The 23,603-nt window shown below is 39.7% G+C and overlaps 2 protein-coding genes across 3 annotated transcripts in view; both read right to left on the bottom strand.

Annotated features, from left to right (window-relative positions):
• Window positions 1-4,441, bottom strand: part of linc.pou2af1 (lnc RNA pou2af1) — a 4,996-nt gene extending 555 nt beyond the window's left edge. Inside the window, exons 1-5 of the mRNA XM_039821070.1 lie at window positions 4,282-4,441; window positions 2,348-2,445; window positions 1,873-1,933; window positions 702-1,018; window positions 1-43 (exon numbers count right to left, since the gene is read on the bottom strand). The exon at window positions 1-43 is cut by the window's left edge and continues 555 nt beyond it. Coding sequence (XP_039677004.1) covers window positions 1-43; window positions 702-1,018; window positions 1,873-1,933; window positions 2,348-2,445; window positions 4,282-4,288 — 526 coding nt within the window. The 5' untranslated portion in view covers window positions 4,289-4,441. The remainder of the gene's footprint in view (window positions 44-701; window positions 1,019-1,872; window positions 1,934-2,347; window positions 2,446-4,281) is intronic.
• Window positions 4,442-6,364: 1,923 nt separating this feature from the next.
• On the bottom strand, window positions 6,365-22,709 carry LOC120572876 (uncharacterized protein C11orf53 homolog). 2 transcript variants are annotated; one of them, XM_039822388.1, is made up of 5 exons: window positions 22,529-22,709; window positions 21,364-21,464; window positions 11,831-11,870; window positions 11,254-11,558; window positions 6,365-8,618 (listed from the first exon to the last, which is right to left on the bottom strand). In XM_039822388.1, exons 1-5 carry the CDS (start codon window positions 22,536-22,538, stop codon window positions 8,181-8,183), a joined length of 894 nt encoding a protein of 297 aa, XP_039678322.1. In that variant the 5' UTR covers window positions 22,539-22,709; the 3' UTR covers window positions 6,365-8,180. The 2 variants fall into 2 exon arrangements, with proteins under 2 accessions (XP_039678322.1, XP_039678331.1); XM_039822397.1 differs by having other exon boundaries at window positions 11,831-11,837.
• Between the last annotated feature and the right edge of the window lie 894 nt (window positions 22,710-23,603).

The following is a 23,603-nucleotide window of genomic DNA, read 5'->3' as shown; positions in this document are numbered from 1 at the left end:
TGGGGTTGCAGAGCTTAAGCGACTCCGGTGAAGAGCAGGGAGCCTGAATGGGAAGAAGACGTGGTGGATAGTGAGGATTAGTTTGAGCATGAGGTGGTAAATGTGTCATGTCATTGACATGTAGGCCACAGGCTCACCCGGGACGCCTGTGAGTGGTGATTTAGTTTTCAGTGTGAATAGGCTAAATCCTTTTTCTATACTACTGTACTAATAATGTTCCTCTGGTGATGTGTAATTGTACTAAGGATATTCACTCAATTTGACTTTGTTAAGGCTGTAGTTATTGTATCCACCCAATGGATTATTTTACCAAGCAAAAACAAACCGATCTGATTACCAACAAAACAAAATGAGTCGCTGCAACTGTAGCCGCAGGCCACACAAATATGACTACATGCTGAATTCAAGCCCCAACACAGGTCTCTGCAAAACAGGTACAGCCATGCCAAACCTAGATTCCAAAACTATACAATTGTATGTTTCCTGAGCTGTTAGTGATCTTTCATTACTGTAAGACCCATAATTATTTACTGAAAACACTCCAGATTACCAAACTGTCTTTTATTTTTTTTAATTTTAATTTTTTTTAGAAATAGACACATCAGTTGTAAGTAAAGAAATGCAGTACATTGTTCTTGCAATAAAACGCAGGTTATTTTTGTTTTAAATGGAGTTTGGTAGTGTCAGTGGGAGAAACCTACCATCCCATGGCCATAGTAGTCCGCATCAGAGGAGAGTCCATGGCACCAGGGCAGCGGGAAGGTGGGAGGGGGAGGCAGGGAGGCGTTGGAGCTGCTGCCGGTGTAGTTGTTGTTGTTGTTGTTGCCACTGTAGCCGTTGCTGTGCAACATCATGTCCCCGAACTGTTGCCCGATGTCGTTAAAGGTGCTCTCCTGCATCTGGGTGCTGCACGAGCCGTCAGGGACGGGGAACGAGGCGGCGCGCAGCTGGAAGGCTCGCGCTCCACAGCTGCTCGCGTCCGCTGAGGGCACGGCAGGAGGAGGGTCCACATAGCGACCTAACGGAATTAAATAAATTTAAAAAAGTATTCAAATATTCAACAAGTAGCCTATAAAAAAGGGAAACTCGTTCCACGGGCTATAAGCATCACATGTCTGTAAAATATAACATATAAATCGCGGCTGCACACCAAAGTTTAGAAAATAGATCCGCCCACTTTTGCTGCATTTTTAAATAAAAGTTGTCAATATTAGAATAAATGAATATAATTAGACCCAATCTACCGACATAGAGTGAATGGGGGAGTGCGCATTCATAAAAGGTGCATGGTAGTATATCTGCATGGCAATAGGAAGACATTTAAATAGGCATATAAGTTCAGAGTGTGTTGTCATGACATCATCAGCCAACAGTTTTGAATGTAGCCTTATAAGACGAAACGCTGCACTTCTGGAATTGAGCTTTCAATACTTGACTAGAATTGCATTACAAGCTGACTTTCCTGAGGTGACTGATGCGTTCATGTGAGTATGTTGTTCCTGGTTCTGAGGGGTCATGGCAGGTTACTGTATGTTTTGATTTTGCTTCTTTCAGATCAATCCAACTACAGTTCCTGCTTCAGTTGTCTTACTGCAACCAGTGCGGATTTTCCAACAGCTTAGCCTACTAAACAATGGGATTCGTAGTTGTGGTTATGGCTGTTTATTTTTTTGTATTTCTTTTTAAATTAGGATCACTACAAACTGCGAGCAAATTTTTACTTAAATTTGCAATGTGTAGGCTACATCGCCAATGTAGGTGTAGCCTTAAGTCAGGATGGATTCAAATGCTGCAGTAGGCTTTATCTAACAGCTTTAATTGGTTTATTTAATATTAGACAGTGTGCGTGGATATTGCTGCTAGTAAACTTACTTGGAAAAGTGGTCGCGCAAAGATCCTGAAGATCCAAGCATGCCTGTGATATCTGTGATATCTGTTCAACAGGAAGAAGAAAGACGGGAGGAGGAGGGGGAGGAGGGGGAGGAGGGGGAGAAAGACAACATTATTAGATATTTGACTTTGACAGAGATATTGTTTTTCCGATATTTAGTTTTTTTTCCTTGCAAATGTGTGTGTGTGTGTGTATCTGTGTTTGTGCGTATGTGCGTGGTGAATGGCTTTGTTTAAAAAAAAAAAAAAAAAAAAACGTTGGGATGTTTTCTACTTGAAGGGTATAGTCAATAATTTACAGGGACAGTTTTTGCTTTGCTCAATGATTTTTTTCTTCTGCTTTGCCAGGGAGTGAGAAAGGCAGATTGACTGTAAGGGTGTATTGGGGGGGAGAGAGAGAGAGAGAGAGAGAGAGAGAGAGAGAGAGAGAGAGAGAGAGTGAGGGCGGAATGGTTACCGTTTTAACTTTTTTGCCGTTGGCCTCCCGGGCTCTGTGTCTCTGCAGAAGCTCTTTGACCGTGGTCTTCACTCGTACGCCCTGGTACACCCTCTTATCTGCATGAAGACAACAACATGTCACTAAACACTCTCCTTTGGAATAGACAATGGCAGACTCCTCTCCACACTGCTCAGCATACCCCCTCATCCGTCAGTTTAAGCACACAACATGTTGTCTTCCCTCAAATAAAAAATAAATGTCATACATTGTGTTTCCCCCTAATAAACTGCAATCTATCCATGACACGATTCGCCTTATTGTCCTACACCCTAATACAATGTTGGATTTAAGACTTTGTGGTTAAGGAACATCTATAAGATAGTATATTAAATGACAAACTTTAGTTTTAACTGTGTGTAGCGCATGAAAGTCAAAGTTTTGTCCGAATCCGTGTTGCGTAAAATTGCATTAACATCGATCAGTGGGCGCTATGGCTCCGTGTATTTTCGCCCGCTTGTGCCGACCCAAGGGGCCCCCAGTGCTCCCGGCCAGGGCTCCGTCTTTACGGCACCACAAGGCTCAGCGTTTCCTCTTACGCCGCGAGCAGACGCTTTTACTGCAGCATGTTTGTGATCCCCTCTCCACAGCCACCCCGCCCAGACCAGGAACAAAGAAAAGCTGCACAAAATGCGCTACCGTAAGTCGCCTTATATTTATGACCATTAACGCATATACGACTGAATTAACGTTGAAATGGTAAACATGGATCAATCTAGATGTTGGGATACGTGTAGGATCGTTTGGTAAAGTTGGATAAAGGCGCTCGAGGCGATCGCGTAAAACGCACAGAGAGCTGAAAAGAATCTGTGAATCGATCGGTAAATCAAACTTAAACCTTTTCTTCGTAGACGCGTTGAAGTTGTTGGAAAGAGCCACAGCTGTGTAAAACAGCCGATACCAATGTAAAGTTTGTATCGGTTAGAGCAGCGCCACAACTATCCAGGAAAGTAATCTCTATGCTGTGTCTGTCACTGGCTATCCAGTGAAAGTTCTGTTTGGGCTTCAGTTTGATCAGATTGTTGTTTCAAGAGCGATTTCAGCCTCATGCTGTATATAATTCAAACCGAAGCTCTACTCCAACTTGGATATGTGTATGTTAAAAGTGAAACTCTATGGCGCTTTTACCGAGAGTAATTGGCAGTATTTTTCCTATAGGTGAAGCTTGATTAGTAACCCAGAAATAACGCCTCGTATAGGTGCACGTAATGTATGCCTAAAGGCGTAATTTAAAGCACCCAGGAGTGTCGAACCGTTTGCAAAAAGACGATTTGATAAAGAGACGAAGCCTGAGCAGCGAAACATCATCTGATAAATATTCATACAGTTAATGCTTCTTCATGATTTGTCTTAAATGTGGCAAACAGTGGGCCAAAATTACACGGCGGACACATCCCACTCTAACACGGTTACTCATAACGTCCTCTTACGCACAAGCAGCGCGGACAGAGAGGGTACGGTTGAAATGTTAGTAGTTAGTAGTTATTAATCTTTCATAAAATGTCTTGGAAGTACAAATTTAGATGTCCTAGCGTGTGTAAACAGACATAGCACATAGAAATTGAACACAATAAATCCATAAAAGTCGGTAAAGCTGTATAGGACAGTTTGAATGGAAAAGGCCTCCTGATCCACCCATCAACTGGAAATAGGTGGCATTAAAGATATAAAGATTAATCACTTGAAGTTTATTTTTAATTTTGGTCATCTTATATATTATTTAAAAGTGTCATTAAAATTAGCATCTACAGGAAAAACCTCCTCCCTTTACACATGGCGCTGGTGTGCTTTTAATTTCGCTACTAAACATTCCCTTTTTCTCTTTTTTCTTTTCTGTCTAACAGGAAAACATGCCAAAAAATGATTTCCAGACGAAAACCCGATGTGAAACTCACCAGACATGATGGTTGAGATGAAGAGAGGCTCCCTGGAGAAGACCTGTGGGACTCCACAATGTCCTTTTCTGCCTCAGCAAAATGGCCAAGAATGAAATTTGCGCAAAAGTATTCAAAAATCTCAACACAAATGTCCTACAGCAGAGCCAGAGCATAGAACAATATTGTATTATAGCTGGGGACATATTAGTTTGAGATTTTCTCCCTCCATGCCTACTATTTAAAACCCCTAGAACTCAATGATTTGACAATGATTTGATTGCGCGTTACTTTCAATTTGAATATTCAGAGGCAACAGAGTTTTATCGATTTTTCCATAAAAAACACTCCACATTAACATTGTATACGCTTCACTATAATGTAATATAGTAGTATTTCACACTTTGACCAAAAATAAACCATAGTTTTATTAATTTTATCTTCCTTTTGCAATATCAGAGCATCACACCCCCTCATTAAGCACTACAGGCCTATATGCTTTTTGTGCACAACTTTAACACAGCGGTTCACCTTATATCTACGATCAAGCATTCACTGCGGCCAGTCTACATGCCCACAATATATTCAAACATATTTTTAAGCTTTATTTCATAGAAAAACATGTCAAAGTGGCAAAGAAGTGGGCGTGGCAAAGGACAGTAGCCATCTTTGCCATCGCAGGCCTTCAGCTCCTCTATCAAGTGCTCTGAGTGCACCCACCTGCTGAAGGATGCAGGGGAGACTCAGCAGCTCTTTGCTTTTATAATTTTACTTTTTAGACACTTTACATTATTAAAAAATAAAGAAACACCAGAGTAATAATTAACAATCCCCAGTGAGGATCCACAGTTTGACAGGGAATCTTTTCACATTTAAATATACCTTCTTAATTCAAACACCAAATCACTTCGATATAAATTTGATTAAAGCTAAAATGCATTTATTTTCGACTTCTTTATAGAAGGATGCATTGAGAACTTTGGCAGCTTCGAGCACCAGACAGCAGCAATATATTCACATCAGCCTGTATAAAATGTTGCAATAAACTTTTATTTCTTTTTTTTAATTGGGGGACACATGATAAGTAACACAATTATTAGAAATTACAGCAAAATTCAATAGTTTACACTAATTATGTCCTATAGCCACCTGTACACATCTGGAGCAAGTTGTCTCTCAGACTGGTCCAACGTTATCCATTAAATCCCGGAATTATTATTATTATTAATACTACTATAGTAGTTATCATAACTATTATAATTATTGTTATTATTAGTTGCAGTAGGCTAGTAGTTACAGTGGCCTATCCCCATTCGATAAAGAAAATGAAAGATTTTGATCAATATTACATGTTCATGTTTAATATTCGCCCATTTCAAAGCCATCTTTAGTCATCTAAAGCACTTTTCGTAAAGTTCCCTCTTGACATTAGTACACACATAAAACCCCTTCTTCCCTGTGCTCTGCGCTCCCATCACATGCATGGCTTTTGTCCGTGTTGTTGCAGCGCAGCTGCTCCTCTTCTCCCTTCTCCCGCTGGAGCAGTGGTGTTGGAGCTCCACCTAGTGGTCAGAAATCAGATCCTCTTCCCAGCTGCACTGCCTGCACATCCGTGTGTAGTAGCGGTGTCTGCGTTTACTAGTGGTGTAGTCTAATGTATTGTAGTAGGTATACTGTACTGTATATATATAGGCCAGAATCTGCCTTGCGGGGGGGTAGATACAATTGTATGCACCAAACACAGATGACCATTCAATATATATATAAACTATAATGTATGTTGTTGCGTGTCATTGGGCATTTTTAAGTAGGTATATGGAAATCCTGGAGCTTTCTTAGTGGGTATACTGTATACCTGCGTATTACGTAGACCACACCACTGCTTTTATATGTTTTCCAACATGAATTGAAAGTTTAAAACAATTTACATTCCTGATATAAAATAAAAACCCATATCAAATACATTTTGGAAAATGGTATGTTATAGATGCACACACACACACACACACACACACACACACACACACACACACACACACACACACACACACACACACACATACATACATACATACATACACAGTATACACACACACACACACACACACACACACACATACAAGGATATACAGTGTGACGATATTCCACCAGTATTTGCACACATAGTCCCTCCAAAAGAGCATGAGTTTCTCAATTTAAACAAAGACATGTCATTTATTAGATGGGATACAAAAACATTTTTGAAAACATTGAGCTTATTGAAAATCACAGTTCCTCATGTGCTGGACATAACAAAGTGTTACTTTCCAGAAAATGAATCCGAACTAATGTTAATATCAGTTGCTTGACTAAAAAAGCTTGATGTACAAAAAAACCCCGTTGTGTCTAAAAGCCTTTTGGATAACACTTTCTTTTAACCCCCAAATTTAGCATTTACAAACAGTAGGCTATAAATAAGCAATCATTAAATGGCTTATATAGTGTAGGTTTAACCAGATATAAGGATTTTTGTAATAGTTTAATAATGTCTTTGTTGACATCTATAACTCCTCCCATGAAGCATTCATAACTAGTGTATAATTTATACAGTTAACAACTTATAACATATATTATCATAAACAATCGTATGTCGTCACTAGTTTTAAATGGGTTTTTAAACAGTTTAACTTACTGCTGAATGTATACACAGGTAATTTGTTGTAATTGTAAATTGTCACCACCCAGTGTCTAAATTTTGTAAAACATTGTATTTAAAAATAAAAATAGAAACCAACAGTTTACCACAACATTTTAAATCATTTTAAATTTCACTTAATGCTTAACACATATATTTTAATAGTAATATGTATTAACCCCCAAAACGCATGAGTAAATGATGCATTAACATCTTAGATGATTTCCAACACACTATGGAGTCATAAAAGTGGACCTCACTTAAATGAAAAGGAGTCTTCTTCTTCGCCCAGAAAAAGAAAAAGGATATTGAAAACAGCAAAAGACCGGCTTTTGGAAGCGTGAAGGCTACCGTAGCAGTAGTATGTACTTTGAACTGCGTGGTGCGAGAGAGTTGATTGCGATATATGATCTCAACGCTAGATGGGAGAAATTCCTACACATTGGACCTTTAACTACATTGAACAGTGCAGACTCACTTCATCAAACATTTTTTTAGAAGAACAAAGTTTATAGTTATAAAATTTGTTTGTCAAATTTGATGAGAGGAATTATTAAAGGAGCCTTTTGGTCTTACTGATTGTTCTTATATCTTTTTTGAGCTTTAAAGATCTTGAATGGCAGCTTTACTGTCTTTTTTTGTTATCTAAGTCAAAGTTGTCAACAAAAACATTATGAAACACCGAAAAAAGTCCTTATATCTATTTACAACTACAGTATAGTGATTAATAGTGTGTTATAAACTATTTTATTAGTTGTTTATATGGATATTTTAAATGGGGTTTAGGTAAAGTGTTACCAGCTTTGGATTCCCAAGGGCAGAAAGGTTTAATTTCATCCTATCTGAACTGATATTAAACAGGATTTTAACTAACATCATGTATTCTGTTACACTGTGGATGCTGTTGCAAAAAAAAACGTCACACACAAGACAGTGATCCTGGAATGTTTGGACTGGGCTACTTTTCTTCAGTAGGTTTGGTCAAGTTTGCCTTCCCCACTTCCACTTAGATGACAAGAAACTGGACGAAATGTCGAAATACCCATTTATCTATTATTGCAGCTATGTATCTTTGCTTCTCAGCTCATATGCAAACTAGTTTTTCATAATCTCAAGCACAGCACGTAGCGTTAAGGTGCTCCAGCTAACTAAGGTCTGTGGGAGGCGTGTCAAGTGCTGGTTGACTTTAATTGTCTGTGAAACTTCCATCTTATTATAAATATTGACCCTCAGGCCCGTCCTCTAGTCAGTAAGCCCTCCTGATCTCATAGGGCGACCAGGAGCTCACTCCATCTTCCTTGGCCCAGGAGGAGTGAGCCTCGCTGTTGGGGGCGAGGCTGGTGTGGCTGTCGGCCTCCTCCTCTGTCACCATCTTGGACACCAGGTCGCTGATGGGAGTGCTCATGTAGGAAGGGCAGGGGAAGGAGGTGGAGGGGACCTGGTAAGAGCTGCTGGTGGTTAAGGGGTGGTAGTGGGCTTCCTCCATGGAGTGCAGGATGTAGGGCTGGCTGCTGGAGCCGGGGCCCATGGAGGAGCCTCGGCTGGGGGAGCGGTACTGGGAGGGGCTCCCCGGGGGTTCAGGGCTGGGCATGGAGGGCGGGACGCTGACGGAGGCCAGGCTGTCCGGGCACAGAGCCTCCACCTGGGATACTGGCTCTGGAACTGACTGCTCCCATGAGTCTCTCTGAGGCAGGAAGACAAAAGGATGAGAGGACAAATCATTCATTAATTTCCTCTAACGACTAAAGGAAGCACCCGCCATCAGATACTGTCAGACAGCCTGTTCATATCAGAACAGGAGCGCTATTGTGATGACATGATGTCATTTATAGTTTGCCTCAACTCTTGTACTCCTGATTTCCTGTTTCCCAGAATGCCTAGAGGAAGGTTAAAGGCACCCATGCTGCAGGGTTAAAGGGTTGGTTGACACTAATTAAAAAAACAACGCATTTCCTCAATGACACCTAGTGGTATCTATATGTAGCCATGTAGACAAAATACATGTTTGGATTGTATTTCGTCCAGGTTTAATAGTGATAGATAAATGTCTCTATGATTTCTTCCTCAACATCAATACAATGGGCGTGAATGGACTTCTGTTAGTAGTGACATCTCTTTTTAGAAATCCTGTCCCTGTTACTCTCAATAATCCACCACTGTAAATCCAATGTGTCCAAATGTGTACATTTTAATGTTTTTATTCATAAAATAATAAATAAATAATCCTAATCAGCCAACACTGACAACAAAAACATAAAAAAAAACAACTAGACAGTAAAACCACCGTCATTTTTTAAATTATGTTTTTCTTTGCTATGATGAAATTCCATTAATCTCCATTACATTAAGGTTCAAGAAGAAATCTCAAAGACAGATATCTCGAAATCGGTACAAAAAGAAAACAGATCTGCAACGGATCACAGAGATTTTCAGCACAGCATGAAGGTTAGAGCACAGATGTGTCTAACTGGATATGTGTCTGGTGCCATGTAAGAAGGCAAATAAGCAGACATTTCACTGAGCCTGTCCAAGTTCTTCCACCTTGTTAGCTCAAACTCACAGAGGTTACTTGTTTCAACTTTTCACAATTTACTTTTGCTTTTCACACAAATGCAGCACTTTGCCAAAGTCAGGAGGATGGGCATAGACAGTAACAAACCAACTATTCGGGGAACACTAAAGTGTTGTAGTCTACTGATGCTAAATACAACATATACCATTGATGTATGGTGTGTAATGATGGCCTACACTTGTCCAGTTGTCCACAAAAACCAACAACAGGAGTATTGGTTAAGATGCCATATAACAGCAACGTCTCTTGTTTGATTCTGACCAGGGATGTTTGTTGCATATCATTCCCCTCTCTCTTTCTCCCCACAGTCCCTGTTTGTCTCTATATGTTCACCATCTCAGAGAATGTGAAGTAATACAGCACACATAGCTGTTTTTGATAGTTAAAAGGCTATGGTGGCAGTGGTGGAAGAAGTATTCAGATCCTACACTAAACTAAAAGTACTAATACCACACTTTAAAAATACTCAGTTACAAGTAAAGGTCCTGAATTGAAAATGTTACTTAAGTTAAAGTATGTAAGGAAAATGTACTTAACGTATTCAAAGTAAAAGTACTCAAAGCTAAAAAATCCTCACATTTTAGAAACTGTTCTGTCAATCAACTAAGTTTTTAATCGGGTAATCATTTGAGCTGTACTATAGGCCTATATATTGTTGGGCAATTTAATTTATAATAAAACATTATATTTCATAAACTACATGTGTTTATTATTTTATATACGTGTTTATATTATTCTGTAAAGTAACTAGTAACTAAAGCTGTCAGATTAATGTAGTGGAATATTTTTCTCTGAGATGTAGTAGAGTAAAAGTAGTGGCAAAAAAGTGAAAGTGGCATGAAAAAAAAAGACTAGAATAAAGTACAAGTACCTCAAATGTGTACTTAAGTACAGTGTATGTACTTTGTTACATTGCACCACTGGTTAGGTTTAACACTAGAGAGGCAAGCTGCAGTCAAATGGTGGTAGAGTTGCATTTCAGAAGTAAAAAACCTGAGGTTTCATATTTGAACTCTGTCTGTGTCTGAAAACACTGGTGTTGTTTAAAACCTGTGGAGCATTTCCCAGCATGCACTAGGTTTGAAAGATAGGTTCACAGTGTTTCAAGTCTTTCTTAAAGGTCCCATAGCATGAAAATTTCACTTTATGAGTTTTTTTAACATTAATATGCGTTCCCCCAGCCTGCCTATGGTCCCCCAGTGGCTAGAAATGGTGATAGGTGTAAACCGAGCCCTGGGTATCCTGCTCTGCCTTTGAGAAAATGAAAGCTCAGATGGGCCAATCTGGAATCTTGCTCCTTATGAGGTCATAAGGAGCAAGGTTACCTCCCCTTTCTCTGCTTTGCCCACCCAGAGAATTTGGCCCACCCATGAGAAAGAGTGAGGCATCATGGCTTGCAAACAAGCAAAGTGGCAGTTGGTCAAGGCCACACCCCCTACCCTCCACCTTGCCCCCCCCCTCTCCTCCTAAATAGCATTTAAAGCTACAGACACAGAAATGGCACATCCTAAGGAGAGCTCATTGTGGGACTGGCTCTAGTGGCTGTAATTCTGCACCAAGGCTGAATTTCGGGAAAGAGACTTCAGATACAGTATTAGGGGACCACTAAGGCCTATATAAAAGCATCCAAAAAGCAGCATGTCATAGCAGCTTTAAAACAATAGTCAGATGCATAGAAGAACATTGAAACCGTTTCCTTTTTCTAATTTTAGGTCACAGACTTGCACACAGAGGGACGCCATCCTACCAGAAATAAATGCGAGGACTCTCCACCAAATGGAGGCAGCAGGGACGAGAGGGCCGATGAGGGCAGGAAGGATCCTCCAGAGCTGGAGAAGGCGGCAGCGCTGCGGTAATCTCCGAAGGTCTCTGGGTAGTAGCTGTCAATGAAGGAGGGGTAGCTGGTCATGGTGGAGGGATCGCAGCCCAGAGGTTTGCCACCCAGTGTGGGCGAATACACGTCAGGGGAGAACTGCTTGCTGGACTGGCAGAAGTCTGACTCTGAGATGAAGGGACGCCTCATGCCGTAGTAGCTGGGCAGCATGTGAGACCCTGCAGAGAACAATATGGAGCTTTTAGACTGAGAGAAATAAAATCCTCATCTTCATCATGGCAGCAGTAGAAGGCCGCTCTGTGACCACAGTGTTGACACACCTTAAACTCTTGAAATTTACAGACAACTGAGAACGGAGTCAATACACAAATAGGAATCCTCTAAGTATTCATTATGGTGTTAATGAGAGTGCTGATTGAGCGTGTCTTGCAGGCAGTAAAGAGCGAGTGGTGAAGATCTTTGACGTAACATTTGATTTGCAGAGTCTCACCTGGCATCTGGACAAATGAAGGCGGAGAGGTCGATCCTCCCTGTGACAGAGAAATAAGACTTGAAATAAGGCGTGCAAACTGGATGACATGTTAATTACACGTGAAAGTGAAGATTTTGGAGAGTGACAGGAATGCTGTAAGAATTATTTTGTTCACATGCCAGATTTTGTATTGACCATTTGCAGTGTTGTAGTACCCAAGATCAGTCTTGGTCTTAAGACCGGTCATACGACCAATCTTTGAAGGTCTCGGTCTCGTCTTGGAATGGACTGCATTTTTACTCAGTCTTGTCTCTGTCTCGGATAAATAGGATTCGGGATGTTATCTCAAGACCGGTCAAGACCACAACTGCAGGGATTTTGCTAAATTGCCTGTGCATTGTCAGATTTATGCCATGTGTTAAAACTTGATAATGCAACCAATTACTTGACTTATTTCTAATTGGAAATTTGTAACCATAAACCCTCTTGTCCCTGCCCCCTTTATACACGCACTCCCAAGAAAGTGAATGCAGGAGACACAGGAAGAAGCTCTGCCTGTCTAACATAAATCTGGTCTTGGTCTTGACTCGGTCTCAAGCACTCAAAGTCTCGGTCTCGATACACTCAGGTCTTGGTAATGACTTGGTGTCGGTTTAGGTGGTCTCGACTACAACACTGACCATTTGTTTCAGTCAAATTCATTTGAAGCACACTCTTTGCTGGTTTTAGTCATGAACAAACAGGCCATCACATTAAAGCAACAGAGCTGTAAACACATTTGAAATGAGATATACGTTTTTCTGTCAATGAAGTACATGAGCTTGTAAATACCTGTGTTTGCTCATGGCCCTTTTTGGGGAGATTTACATCACAGATTTTCTTCTTCATAAATGTAAATTAATCTCACATAGATTTCACAGTTATATACCTATACTTTGTGTTCCTACAGCATGTATATCTGGCTACAGTGTGTTAGTTAGACACATTTAATTTCACAGGCTGTAAATATATGAATCCACATGTATTTCCTTCAGCTTTTCATACATCCAACTGTTATAATAAAACTTAAAATACAAGGCAAAATGAAATAAAGACAAGACAACAAATATCAAAAAGAAACATATAGTCAGGTGATGACATGACAGAGCTGTATCATGAAAACATATTGGTCTGAAGAGATGTGTTGACAGTATGTACTCTGGCATCAAGCCATGTCAAGCTTCCATGTAACAAGCAATATTTTACAATGGATTATAAAAGAAATTGGCAACCAGTGCCACCCCCACACAACGTTTCACCCCCCTAGTGTTAATTTTGTCACCTATTTTTAATTTAGTCTTAGTCTTGTGCCAAAAATTTTTGTTAGTCAAGTTTTAGTCGACTAAAAGTCTTGTCATTTTAGTCTAGTTTTAGTCAAAAGAGAACTCAAGGTATTTTAGTCAAGTTTTAGTCGACTAAAAGTCTCGCTATTTTAGTCAAGTTTTAGTCAAAACATTTTAGTCTTTTTTTAAATAAATTATTTCTGATAACCATTTCAGTCAAATAGTTATAAAAATAAATAAATGCTATAAAGTTATATAAATATTGAGCCTCTTCCTTATTTCACCAGTAAACGACAAAAACAACCACTGCATGGGGAAAGGATATTTTACAATAAAATAAATGCAGCACGAAACTGGCGAGGTGTATTTCAAGTGAACGCAACATGTGTTGTTTTTCAGACAACGGCAGCTGCAGACTGTCGTACGTCTGGTGTTGGAAATAGAGACAAACCTTTACACCGTTTAGCTGTCAGCATTTTAACTGTGTTAAATCCAACTGCTAGCTAACGGTAGGCTAACGTTACCTGCTGCCAAGTGTAGTGTTAACTAGCGCCCCGTGCAGCGATGTTTTGTTTGACTCTAACGTCCGTTTAGGAGCATCAAAGTCCGGTAGATAACGGTCGTTAGGGCACCTGTTGGTGCCGTAGCACCGGGTCTCAGTAACAGCTGAATATTCTATCTCATGATGAAAAAGTAGATACGATTGTAGACGAAAATGAAGAGAGATTTTATCTTAGTTTTTATTTTATGCAAAACATTTTAGTCTCGTCTTTTTTCGTCAACAATAATGCATGTTAATTTAGTCTTAGCAAAGCCGGTCTACGGAAATAGAAATTCTTTGGTCTTAGCAAAGAATTTCTAATATAGGAAGAAGTTCCACTCCCTCGTTACTTCCGGCTTCTGAACTGGTTGCAGTTCCACCAGAGTTCCATATAGGGGGCGCTCACAGGCCAGTGCAAAATGAATGGGACTCTATGGAGCTATACCCCTCAAAACCCACTTTTCTCAGGATATAATTTTTGTCTAGTAATTTGAATGTTGCATTCGAAGGGGAGGCTAAAAAAATACACACTGTTGTGTGTTAGATTTTTTTAAAGTCACTTTTTTGTTCTAAAAAGCCTTTTAAAATGTCAATGACGTCATACACATATACGGCCGGAGATACTGCTTTACGGCAAGCTCTGAGTCGCTTCCTTTGTTCTCCCGAGGCATCGACAACACAGCTGACAGGTTTGGCTCTCCCTGTTAATACACATGTTAGAAAGAGGTTTGCTGATGTTTTAAAGACCACACCGAAATATTCACTCTGATATTCAGGCTCTGCTTCGGATGCCGTCAAGCGGGATCTCCGATCGTAATCACTCCTTCACTGACCAATCAGCATTCATTAGCAGAATGCTAGCGTGTTATGGGCTACAACGACTCACCCTGTAAGAAATCAAAAGGAAATAAGTACTCGTTCATTCAACTTTCGACATATAACCCATGTTGAACTTGCAAAAACTACAATCAAATTGAGGTTTCTCAACGACAATCAGGCGAAAGAGACACATTTAGCCGTCTAGCTCCATAGAGTCCCATTCATTTTGCACTGGACCGCGATCACCCCCAGTGGAACTGCAAACAAATTCGGTACAATGGGCTGAATAGGGAGTGGAAAGGCTTTCCGTAGACCGGCTTTGGCCTAGCGGTGCGCAGAGAGCAAATCGCTTATAATGTGTAGGCGGTTTAAGAGTCATGCCAGAGTATAGACAAGGAGGCAACCTTTTTATTATGAAGACATTTTAAAATGTTCTTGCTAATCAGTGTGTCATTTCAGCATTAAGCATGCCATCATCTCCCAAGCAAGCACAGGCAGTGTTATTTTTTTTCCTACTAGCCAATCAGAGGCAGAGTAGGGCGGGTCTTCAACCCATGTTGAACTTGCAAAAACTACAATAAAATCTGAGGTTTCTCAACGACAATCAGGCAAAAGAGACACATTTAGCCGTCTAGCTCCATAGAGTCCCATTAATTTTGCACTGGACCGCGATCACCCCCAGTGGAACTCTGGTGGAACTGCAACCAAAATCCGGTACAATGGGGCTGAATAGGGAGTGGAGTGGAGTTCATGCCACCTCGGAATAACAGGCACCGCCCCCCTGGTTACGTTGTTTTTCCGACTGGTAGCGTTCACATGGTCGGGATGCGTGTTCTTCTTCTTCTGTTATATTGGCGTTTGGCATAACAACTTTTTGCATGACTGCCACCAACGGTTGGCCGTAGCCGAGAGAATCAGGTGTGTGAAAACATGGAGGCCACAATAACAGAAGATTCTCTGCTGTTTTCTTATGCGAGCATCCAAACAGCAGATCCACAGGTGTTTGTTTGTGTTATCTGCAGGACAACGAACGGGAAAAGACACGGATAATGTGTTGTTTTTTATACATAAGCCTATTTATGAATAATTTTAAACATATTATGTCTGTGTATGTTTCTTGGCAGAGGCATTTGTCCACAATAAACAGTTTATTATCATTGAAATATTAACTCGGTTATCAAAATCCAGCCCGAGTTTCCCACCTCTGATTCCCACAGGACGTTACGTGAATGGTGACGTTTTCACTCGGAAAAACGTTTTTCCGATGTCCATGAACGCACGGTTAGTCATGGAAAAAAAGGTCGTTGACGAACATATTTAGTCTTGTCTCGTCTGACGGAATTAACACTACACCCCCCTCAGATTCTCAGAGATGATCACTACGAACTTTAAACTTTCCTCCAATCTTTGCAATCTTTTCTTGTGGTTACTGGATAATTTGACCTCTCTGAAAAGTATTCAAATAAAAAGAGAAAAGTCACTCTTGATTAAACTGCTCATACCTCACTGACATACAGTATATACACGGTGATGAGGGGCTGCAAGCAGCATTGTACTGTCAGCTGCTTTTATACAATTAGTTTAGTCCTGTGGCTTCTAATGTATGGGTTGGGCCCCTCCATTTATCCAATTTGGGCTTCAAACTGTTATTTAAATGAAAACATCTGTGAAGTTTAGGAATTGTGTCTTTGGTGAAACAGTTACAACCGATAGAAACCTGTGTCAAGAAGCCCCAACTACACCAGACACATTGACAGCTGTCAGACAAATGTAGTGGAGTAGAAGTAAATGGTATTATAAAATGGAAATTCAACAGTACTCAAAATTGTACTTAAGTTTAGTTATTGACTGAATGTTATTAACTATCTAAATCTCACTCTATGCTCTTCAAAATAAATGTTCAAATTCACATGACAACGTGATGATTCACCTACTGCTGGAAAAAACACGGAAATCCAGAAGACGTTGAGAATCTGTGTTATGATAGCCTACATATTTTTCTCTCACGTTCTTACTTCCTTTTCCACTCAGCATGATTAAATCTAATATATATTGAATGTCAGTTTAGTCCAGCTCTTGTTAGAAGCTATATGACGTTCATGCTGTATGAAATATTTAAACCCGAGACCATTCCATCAAATAGAAATATTGTGGATGTCTTGTCTGTCATTTTAAACACATTTTCAACCTAACATTTGTTTATCTTATTTGCACCATATCAAGGGGAAGATACAAAATTAAAACAGGTTAAAACACAAGGAAATATGCATACATTCATACACATCAAGAGATGTGCAGGCAGTGCCAAAAGGCCAAAGGGCTTGTTGTATGGTTACCATAGTAGAGCATCAAATGGCATCATCACAACAACAACAACAACAACATGTTTCAGGAGCAAGCTATACAAACCAGAATCTGCAGTACTAAGAGTTAACTATTGTGAATTTCTTAAAACATATATATATTTTAACATCTGGAAATAAGTTAACAAAATGACTGGGAATTGAATTCCAGAGTCTAGGACCCCCATCAGGAATTCTAAATTGTGTTTGAAGTTGCTGAAAGTGCAGGCTGAAGCTGATGACAGCTTTTAATATTTGGTATCTGTGGAAACTCCATTAGAACAATGTTTTGGCTGCACAACATGAATTTATAAGTGCAGTATTGAAGAGTTTGCATTCCCTTATTGTCTATTTTTCTGTGCTGAATCTTGTTATTGTTAGTGGGTTCATGTACTCATATTTGATAAATAATATTTGATATATGATTAATATTAGATTTAATCCTTATTATTAATCTTATAATCTTGTTAACAACAATAATAATTTGTGTATCTGTTTCTATTCTAAAAGCAGATACAGATTGGTGCAGAGTGCAGGGACACACAGGCAGGGTTTGACAGGCTCTCTTGTTTGCATATTGCTAACATCAAAGAGTTGATATTAAGCCTGTGTTGGCTGGAAGGCAAGCAAATTTTGAGGGTTGAATTTGAATGTGATTTGCCAGTGCCAAGACTTCCTCATGTGGCCCAGGTACGGCTCAGTGCATCTCTGAAGGCTGTGTATGGAAATCATCTACCTCAAGCTCAGACTGTGTGTGTGTATGTGTGTTTGTGTCTGTGTGTATGTCTGTGTCTGTGTCTGTGTGTTTGTAATGGAGGGGATGGAGGGTAATTATGATGAACTTATTAACATTATTTCACAGGAAAAAAAAAGCTCTTCCTTCTTATGAAAAACACTTTTCATATTCTTATTTTCCAACTAAAATAGTCACACCTACAGTATTTCATATTATAATAAGTGAACACGCGCACACATTTTGTATGAAAATATTCCCATATTACATATTACATATACAGTTTAATTTTTCCTTGCTTTCAGAACTTTTTTGTGACTGATCACAATTTGCTGTTAAGGCACCACAATTTCCCTACACGGATCATTAAAGAGACATTTCACACAAAGTATCTGCAGCCTTATAAATGTCACTGACTTGAGTTTTCTGCATCACACACCAATTTTCACAGTCCCAAATCGTTTATGTACGGTAATAGCAGCAGGTTTGAGCACAGCAATAGACAATAGAAATGTCCTCAAAAAAGAGGAGCAGACGAAGTGAAATTATGTCAGATCTTTATACTTCAACTCCGTGTTCCAACACGAGGCGGCTGACTCTGTGGTCAGAGTTTTTACTTCACTCTAAATAGTCTTTTATTCCCCGAGATAAAAGGTGGCATTAGCTAACATTAGGATGTGGATGGCTTTAGTTACTGTGTGTCTCTGTCCATCAGTAGGACATCATGTGTCATTAATGAAGCTTACATTGAAAAGGTGCTGAATTACCTGTATATGCAACCCAGTGTGATGGAAGTATGGCCGGCTTGACTTTGAAATTACTTTATAATAAAACTACTTTATATAGGTAACCATAAGAACACAGCACCAGATTATAACTTTAATACTGGTTGTTATTCATAGAAAACATAACAGTTTAATTGCCTTGAAGTGAGACTACAGTTCTTTGGCTGAACTGTGACCACAATGGGTAATGATAAATGCTAAAAAATAGTGTAACAGTAGCATAAGTAGAAAAAGCCAATGAACTGAATCAGCAATGTCAGATACATCACCATATCTATCTATTTCATCTTTTTAATCTAAGTTTTCTAACATTAATTAACTATAAGCTACTGGTCATAGCACACAAAATATGACTGTAGCAGCAAAACCACTGAGTGTATTAAAGTGAGCACAGGTGTGTGTGTTATTGCTTATCCATTACATTTTTCATTTGTAAGAGTGAGAACGTGATATTTCTTCTTTCAAAGGTTATATACTGTAGTCTCGCTTCAATAGATTCTTTATTTTGTTCTAAAAAGTTTACTTTATTTTGATAAAGTTATTTTGCTAGAGAACGGTTTAAAATTAAAATGACACTTTTAACAGCATAAATGCAAAGCCCAATGTTATTTTTGATTTGGTCTCTATAAGAAAAGACTGATCAACTGTAAAATGAATTACAACAGTTGCTGTTTTCAAAGAGTAACAAAAGCAGAAGCCTTGTTATTGTCTCATCTTTGCGCTCACCCCTGACAGCAAAACGTGTCTCCTCTTCAACACGTTTATCTGTGTTTTTGCCCCCAATGGTGCCTTCCAGGCAGCGCTGCCTGGAAGGCACCGTTGGGAGGCACTGGTTATGGTTAGGGTTAGGGTTAAGGTTAAGGTAAGGGTTAGGTGCCTTGAAGGCAGCGGTCGCAGCGCTGCCTGGAAGGAGCAGTTGGGGGCAAAAAACACCATCGAGCCTTCAACACACTGCTGCCTCCATATGTTGTAAGTCATGGTTTAAAGTCAGGTTTGGACAATTTGTTCTGCTTTTACACCAGTCAGTCCTAGCTTCATTAAATGATGTCAGTACTCATAACTTTGCAAACAACTTAGAAACGTAGCACAGTCCCACTCATCCACAACAATGCAATTCGTAGTTTTGCTGACATAAATATTTTTTTAGATGCAGAGCTGTGGAGGCAAATTTAAATAAGTCTTGCATTATTCCAGTTGTTTCTTATTGTCAACAAGTCCCATGAAAAGACCAAAAACATGAATTCCTATCAATACTTTCTGACTTCTCTACCCTGTTTGTATCTCTCAGCCACAAGCCCACATGGTTCCCACTGAATATGTAAATCTTTACAAAAAAGAACACAAAAACATATTTTAATTTTCCAAAGAGCTCAATAACAGCTGGATACTGAATTTATTTAGGAAACGTGAGAAGTAACTAGTGCATTTGTTGGGGACTATTTTCAGCTGTGGATTTGGGGTGCTAGTGAGTAATTAAGGCAGGAAGACATTGAATTTGAGATTGACTCAAAATAAACTGCAGTGTGTGTGTTCATGATAATGAAAGAACATGTTACCCAATGCAAAGCTGTGGCTCAATGATGTGTTTAAAGGCCCTGAAAACCAATTTTCTCATTCAGCTTCTCACTACGAGTGATGGGGTCCTACATAAACACAACGCTATTTGTCAAAGTTGAAACCGTTTTGGTGATGTACGGGAGCAATTTCTGTACTTTTAGCTTTTGGACAACAGTGGAAGAGGAATCGAGGAATAAGATATACCAGGCTTTACTTTAGATACACACACAAACACTTGTTCGCATGATCAATTTATCATTTGTTTTGGTCTTTTCAAGGGATTTGATGACAATTAGAAGAAAGCTAGAGCTAAAAGGCTAAACTGGTCTTGAACTCTAAATAAGAGATATACAAGGCAGTGAAATCATGATATATGGTAATAAGGCTGGCTGCATTGCTAGCTCAAAGTTGCTAGTTACCTGCACTGTGTTTGTTTGACTGACGCGGATCTCAACCACATGTGTATTTCATCTCTCAGAGCAAAATTTGTGTTTAGATAAAACTTCAATCTGTCATCAGCACAGCTGCTGAACACCCACTCAGAACTCCAGACCTTGTGGTTGGGCCATCTTTGTTACACAAAGTTAAAGTTACAAAACTCTAAATATTAGTCAGGGCTGGAAATTTCATTGGAGAAAGGTAATTGATTTTTAGACCTGTCTGTTGCATCTGATGGTATCTTCTCCTCTGTCTCTCACACAATCCCCTCATTATGCGAACCATAGCAGCCTGCATATCTATAGAGTGGACATGCCGATGCTAAACAGAAAACCTTTAAAAGCGTAAAGCCTTTTGACAGGCGGTTTGTGGAAAATGAAAAGCCAGTCTTGCTCGTGCATGCAGGTGTCTAAAGCAGAGCCTCATTTCTCTGACTGTGTGTGAGAGTGTGTGTTACCGTGTGTTTCCGAGACAACAATAGAAGGCTTGTCTGCGGCCTATGCATGGCAGAGGACAATGTCAGCTGGCAGGTGTGCATGGATCAAACTTTGCATAGGCAGCCTCCTTCACTGCCCTTTTTCTGTCTCTCTATGCTATACCTGTCCACCTCAATCTTCCCACCCCGTCTCCTCCTCCACCTCGGGGGATTTTTTTAGGAGATCATGGCCGTCACCATTGCAAGCATTGTGTCAGTGTTCTTTTGTGAGGTCAGGATGGGACTCTGCGCATTGTGTCTCTCTCTACACACATCGTGCACAGCTATTTACAGATTGGCTTTGCGAGCGCTCGAAGAGAGCAAAGACAGAGGGGGGAGGTACAGGTGGTCAATGGATCCTTAGTCCACAAAACAATCCAAAATGTAAACAAGGAGAGCAGATTTTTGAAAGGCGACCTCTTAATTGTGCCACCAACAGAATGTCAACTGTGGTTGCACTGTTTGGTTTGGGAGAAAAATGAAGTGGGGAGAGACAGGATGGGACAAAGGCAGAGCGGTTTAAAGGATATTGTGCTTACGCTGTATCTGGGCCCATTTGTCTGTCGGGATCGCTTCTCGGCCAGCAGGTCTTTGACTGTGTGCTTGACTCGAACGCCTTGGTACACTCTCTTAGAATATTCTAGACAGAGCAGAAAAACACTTTGAGAATCCACATTTGATACCAATCCAGAGACAGTTTGACTTGTAGCTTGTAACATTTTCATCCATCCCCACAACTGTGTGTTCATTTGAATGTTTCACAGTTTTATTCATATAGGCGAATTACTCTTTGGGATTGGTGTGTAAATATCATGGAAATTGCCTTGGGTTTGGTCAATGCAAATGGACTGACAAAAAGAGACAATTTACTACAAACACTGGCTGAAACCTCACAGTGAAGGAAGACTGATGGGTAACTAACATATTACATAAAGTTAAATAAAGATTAAAAATTCAACATTCGTGCATCATAGAAGCAGCTCACTTGCTGTTAAATTGATCTTTACAAATCTCTAATGTCTGCTGGTGTGATTTGGGGACATTCCTGGGAAGCAGAAGCATAAACTCAATGAAAATGCAAACTTTATTATGCAAACGGAAATTGCATGCAAAAAACCTTATGTAAAAGATCACAGCTTTTTGAATGGATATTTTAGATAAGCACCAACTTTGCTCGACCAAGGAGATTCTCGAAAATATGAAATGTTCTATATATATCTTGCACTTTGCGCAAACTACACATCTTCCTATCAGGTATTATAGGCCATATTTAAATATATCTTACAATATGAAGCTTATCAATTAACATATGATAACCTACACATGTTTAATATGAAAGCATCTTTCAAATCATACACTGATTTATGTGAAGTGTATGGAGAAGAGATTTACTGACATCTTACTTTGTTCTTGTTAATACCTTCCTGTCTTATGGGAAATCAAAATTAGGAAAGGAAACTATTGATTTAATAAGCACACATCATCAAATAAGAGCCAGAATACAAGTTGCATTGTCAAAAAAATATCCTAGTAAATTTCTCTCCAAAATAAAGGCCTCATGAAAATAAAAAATAAAATGTAAAAAATGTTTAAAATCTATTTTTGCAGCAAATGTCATATAAGACATTACACATAGAACATGTATAAGCATAGGAATGACAGCAGGAGCAGCTGTCAGCCTGTATATGAATGAGTGTGTCTTACCTGTGTCCATGATGCTGTTGCAGTCTGACCCCCCCACACACACACACACACACACATACACACGCACACACAGAGGCCTCTCTGTTCTCCCTCTGCTGTATTTGCCTACAGTAGCTGAATCCCAGTGTGCAGCACCATACTGTGTGGCGTGCCACGATGGGAGCTTTAACTATGTTGTCAGGAGGGCAGGGACACATGGAACATGCCACCTCACACTGCAGTCATGAGGAGGCAGCTTTTCAAAATGACCTTTATCTATTTGTTTAAATGCAAATGTTTGGTAGGGACGTTTTTTAGACTATTTGCATCTGCAGTCAAGATTAGGGGTTGGAAGCATCAGGGGCATGGAAGAGAGACTGGGAAGAAGCATGTCACTCCTCCCTGAGCCCCCACTCATCATCCAAATTCAAAAGGATATATTGTTTCCACATTGTGATTTGTTGCTGTTGGTTTGTGGGATAGGTTCTGGTTTTGTTTCAGTTTGAGCGTTGGCATCTCTGGAATATATAAAACCTTTACCAAGCAGAAAAGAAGTAACAGCTTAGAATGTACCAAAGCATCTTTTTTTGCATTTGCAGGTTGAGTGATGGCATCTCAGGTCAGACAGTTGATAACAGACTTTGATGCCTCCTGCCAATCATTTTTTGCATTAAAGGACATTATTGTGCAATTTTCTACTCAAATTGATGTGCTGACATTTGTATAAAAGACTTTGAGCAAACAAAACAAAAAATGAGTCATCTCAACCTTGTGTTTAAAGGAGAGGGGAGAATTGCCGGAGGCACGCTTTGCTAAAAATTTCTGTCTGGCTTTATAACGAAACTCCCATCTGACTTGTTAATTGTTTCCTGTCTGAACTTCACACTGTTTTGCCTTTCGATTGTGACTCAGGTAGTTCGTTAAAATGTGAATCGTGTCAATGGAAATGTACACGAGTATACTGTGCGGTGATGACATAATAAAGATTGAACCTGGTTACATCTTGATACACTCCATTGCCCAACGACAGTGAAACCAGTGAGATAAACTAGCAAAACATTAAAGTGGCAAAATGTATGCCTACTTGAATTTGCAT

This window comes from Perca fluviatilis, chromosome 2 (genome assembly GCF_010015445.1).
Source record: "Perca fluviatilis chromosome 2, GENO_Pfluv_1.0, whole genome shotgun sequence".
In the NCBI taxonomy this organism is placed as follows: Eukaryota; Metazoa; Chordata; class Actinopteri; order Perciformes; family Percidae; genus Perca; species Perca fluviatilis.
The sequence above is the reverse complement of the archived record's forward strand: the minus strand, read 5'-3'. Positions and strand labels throughout refer to the sequence as shown.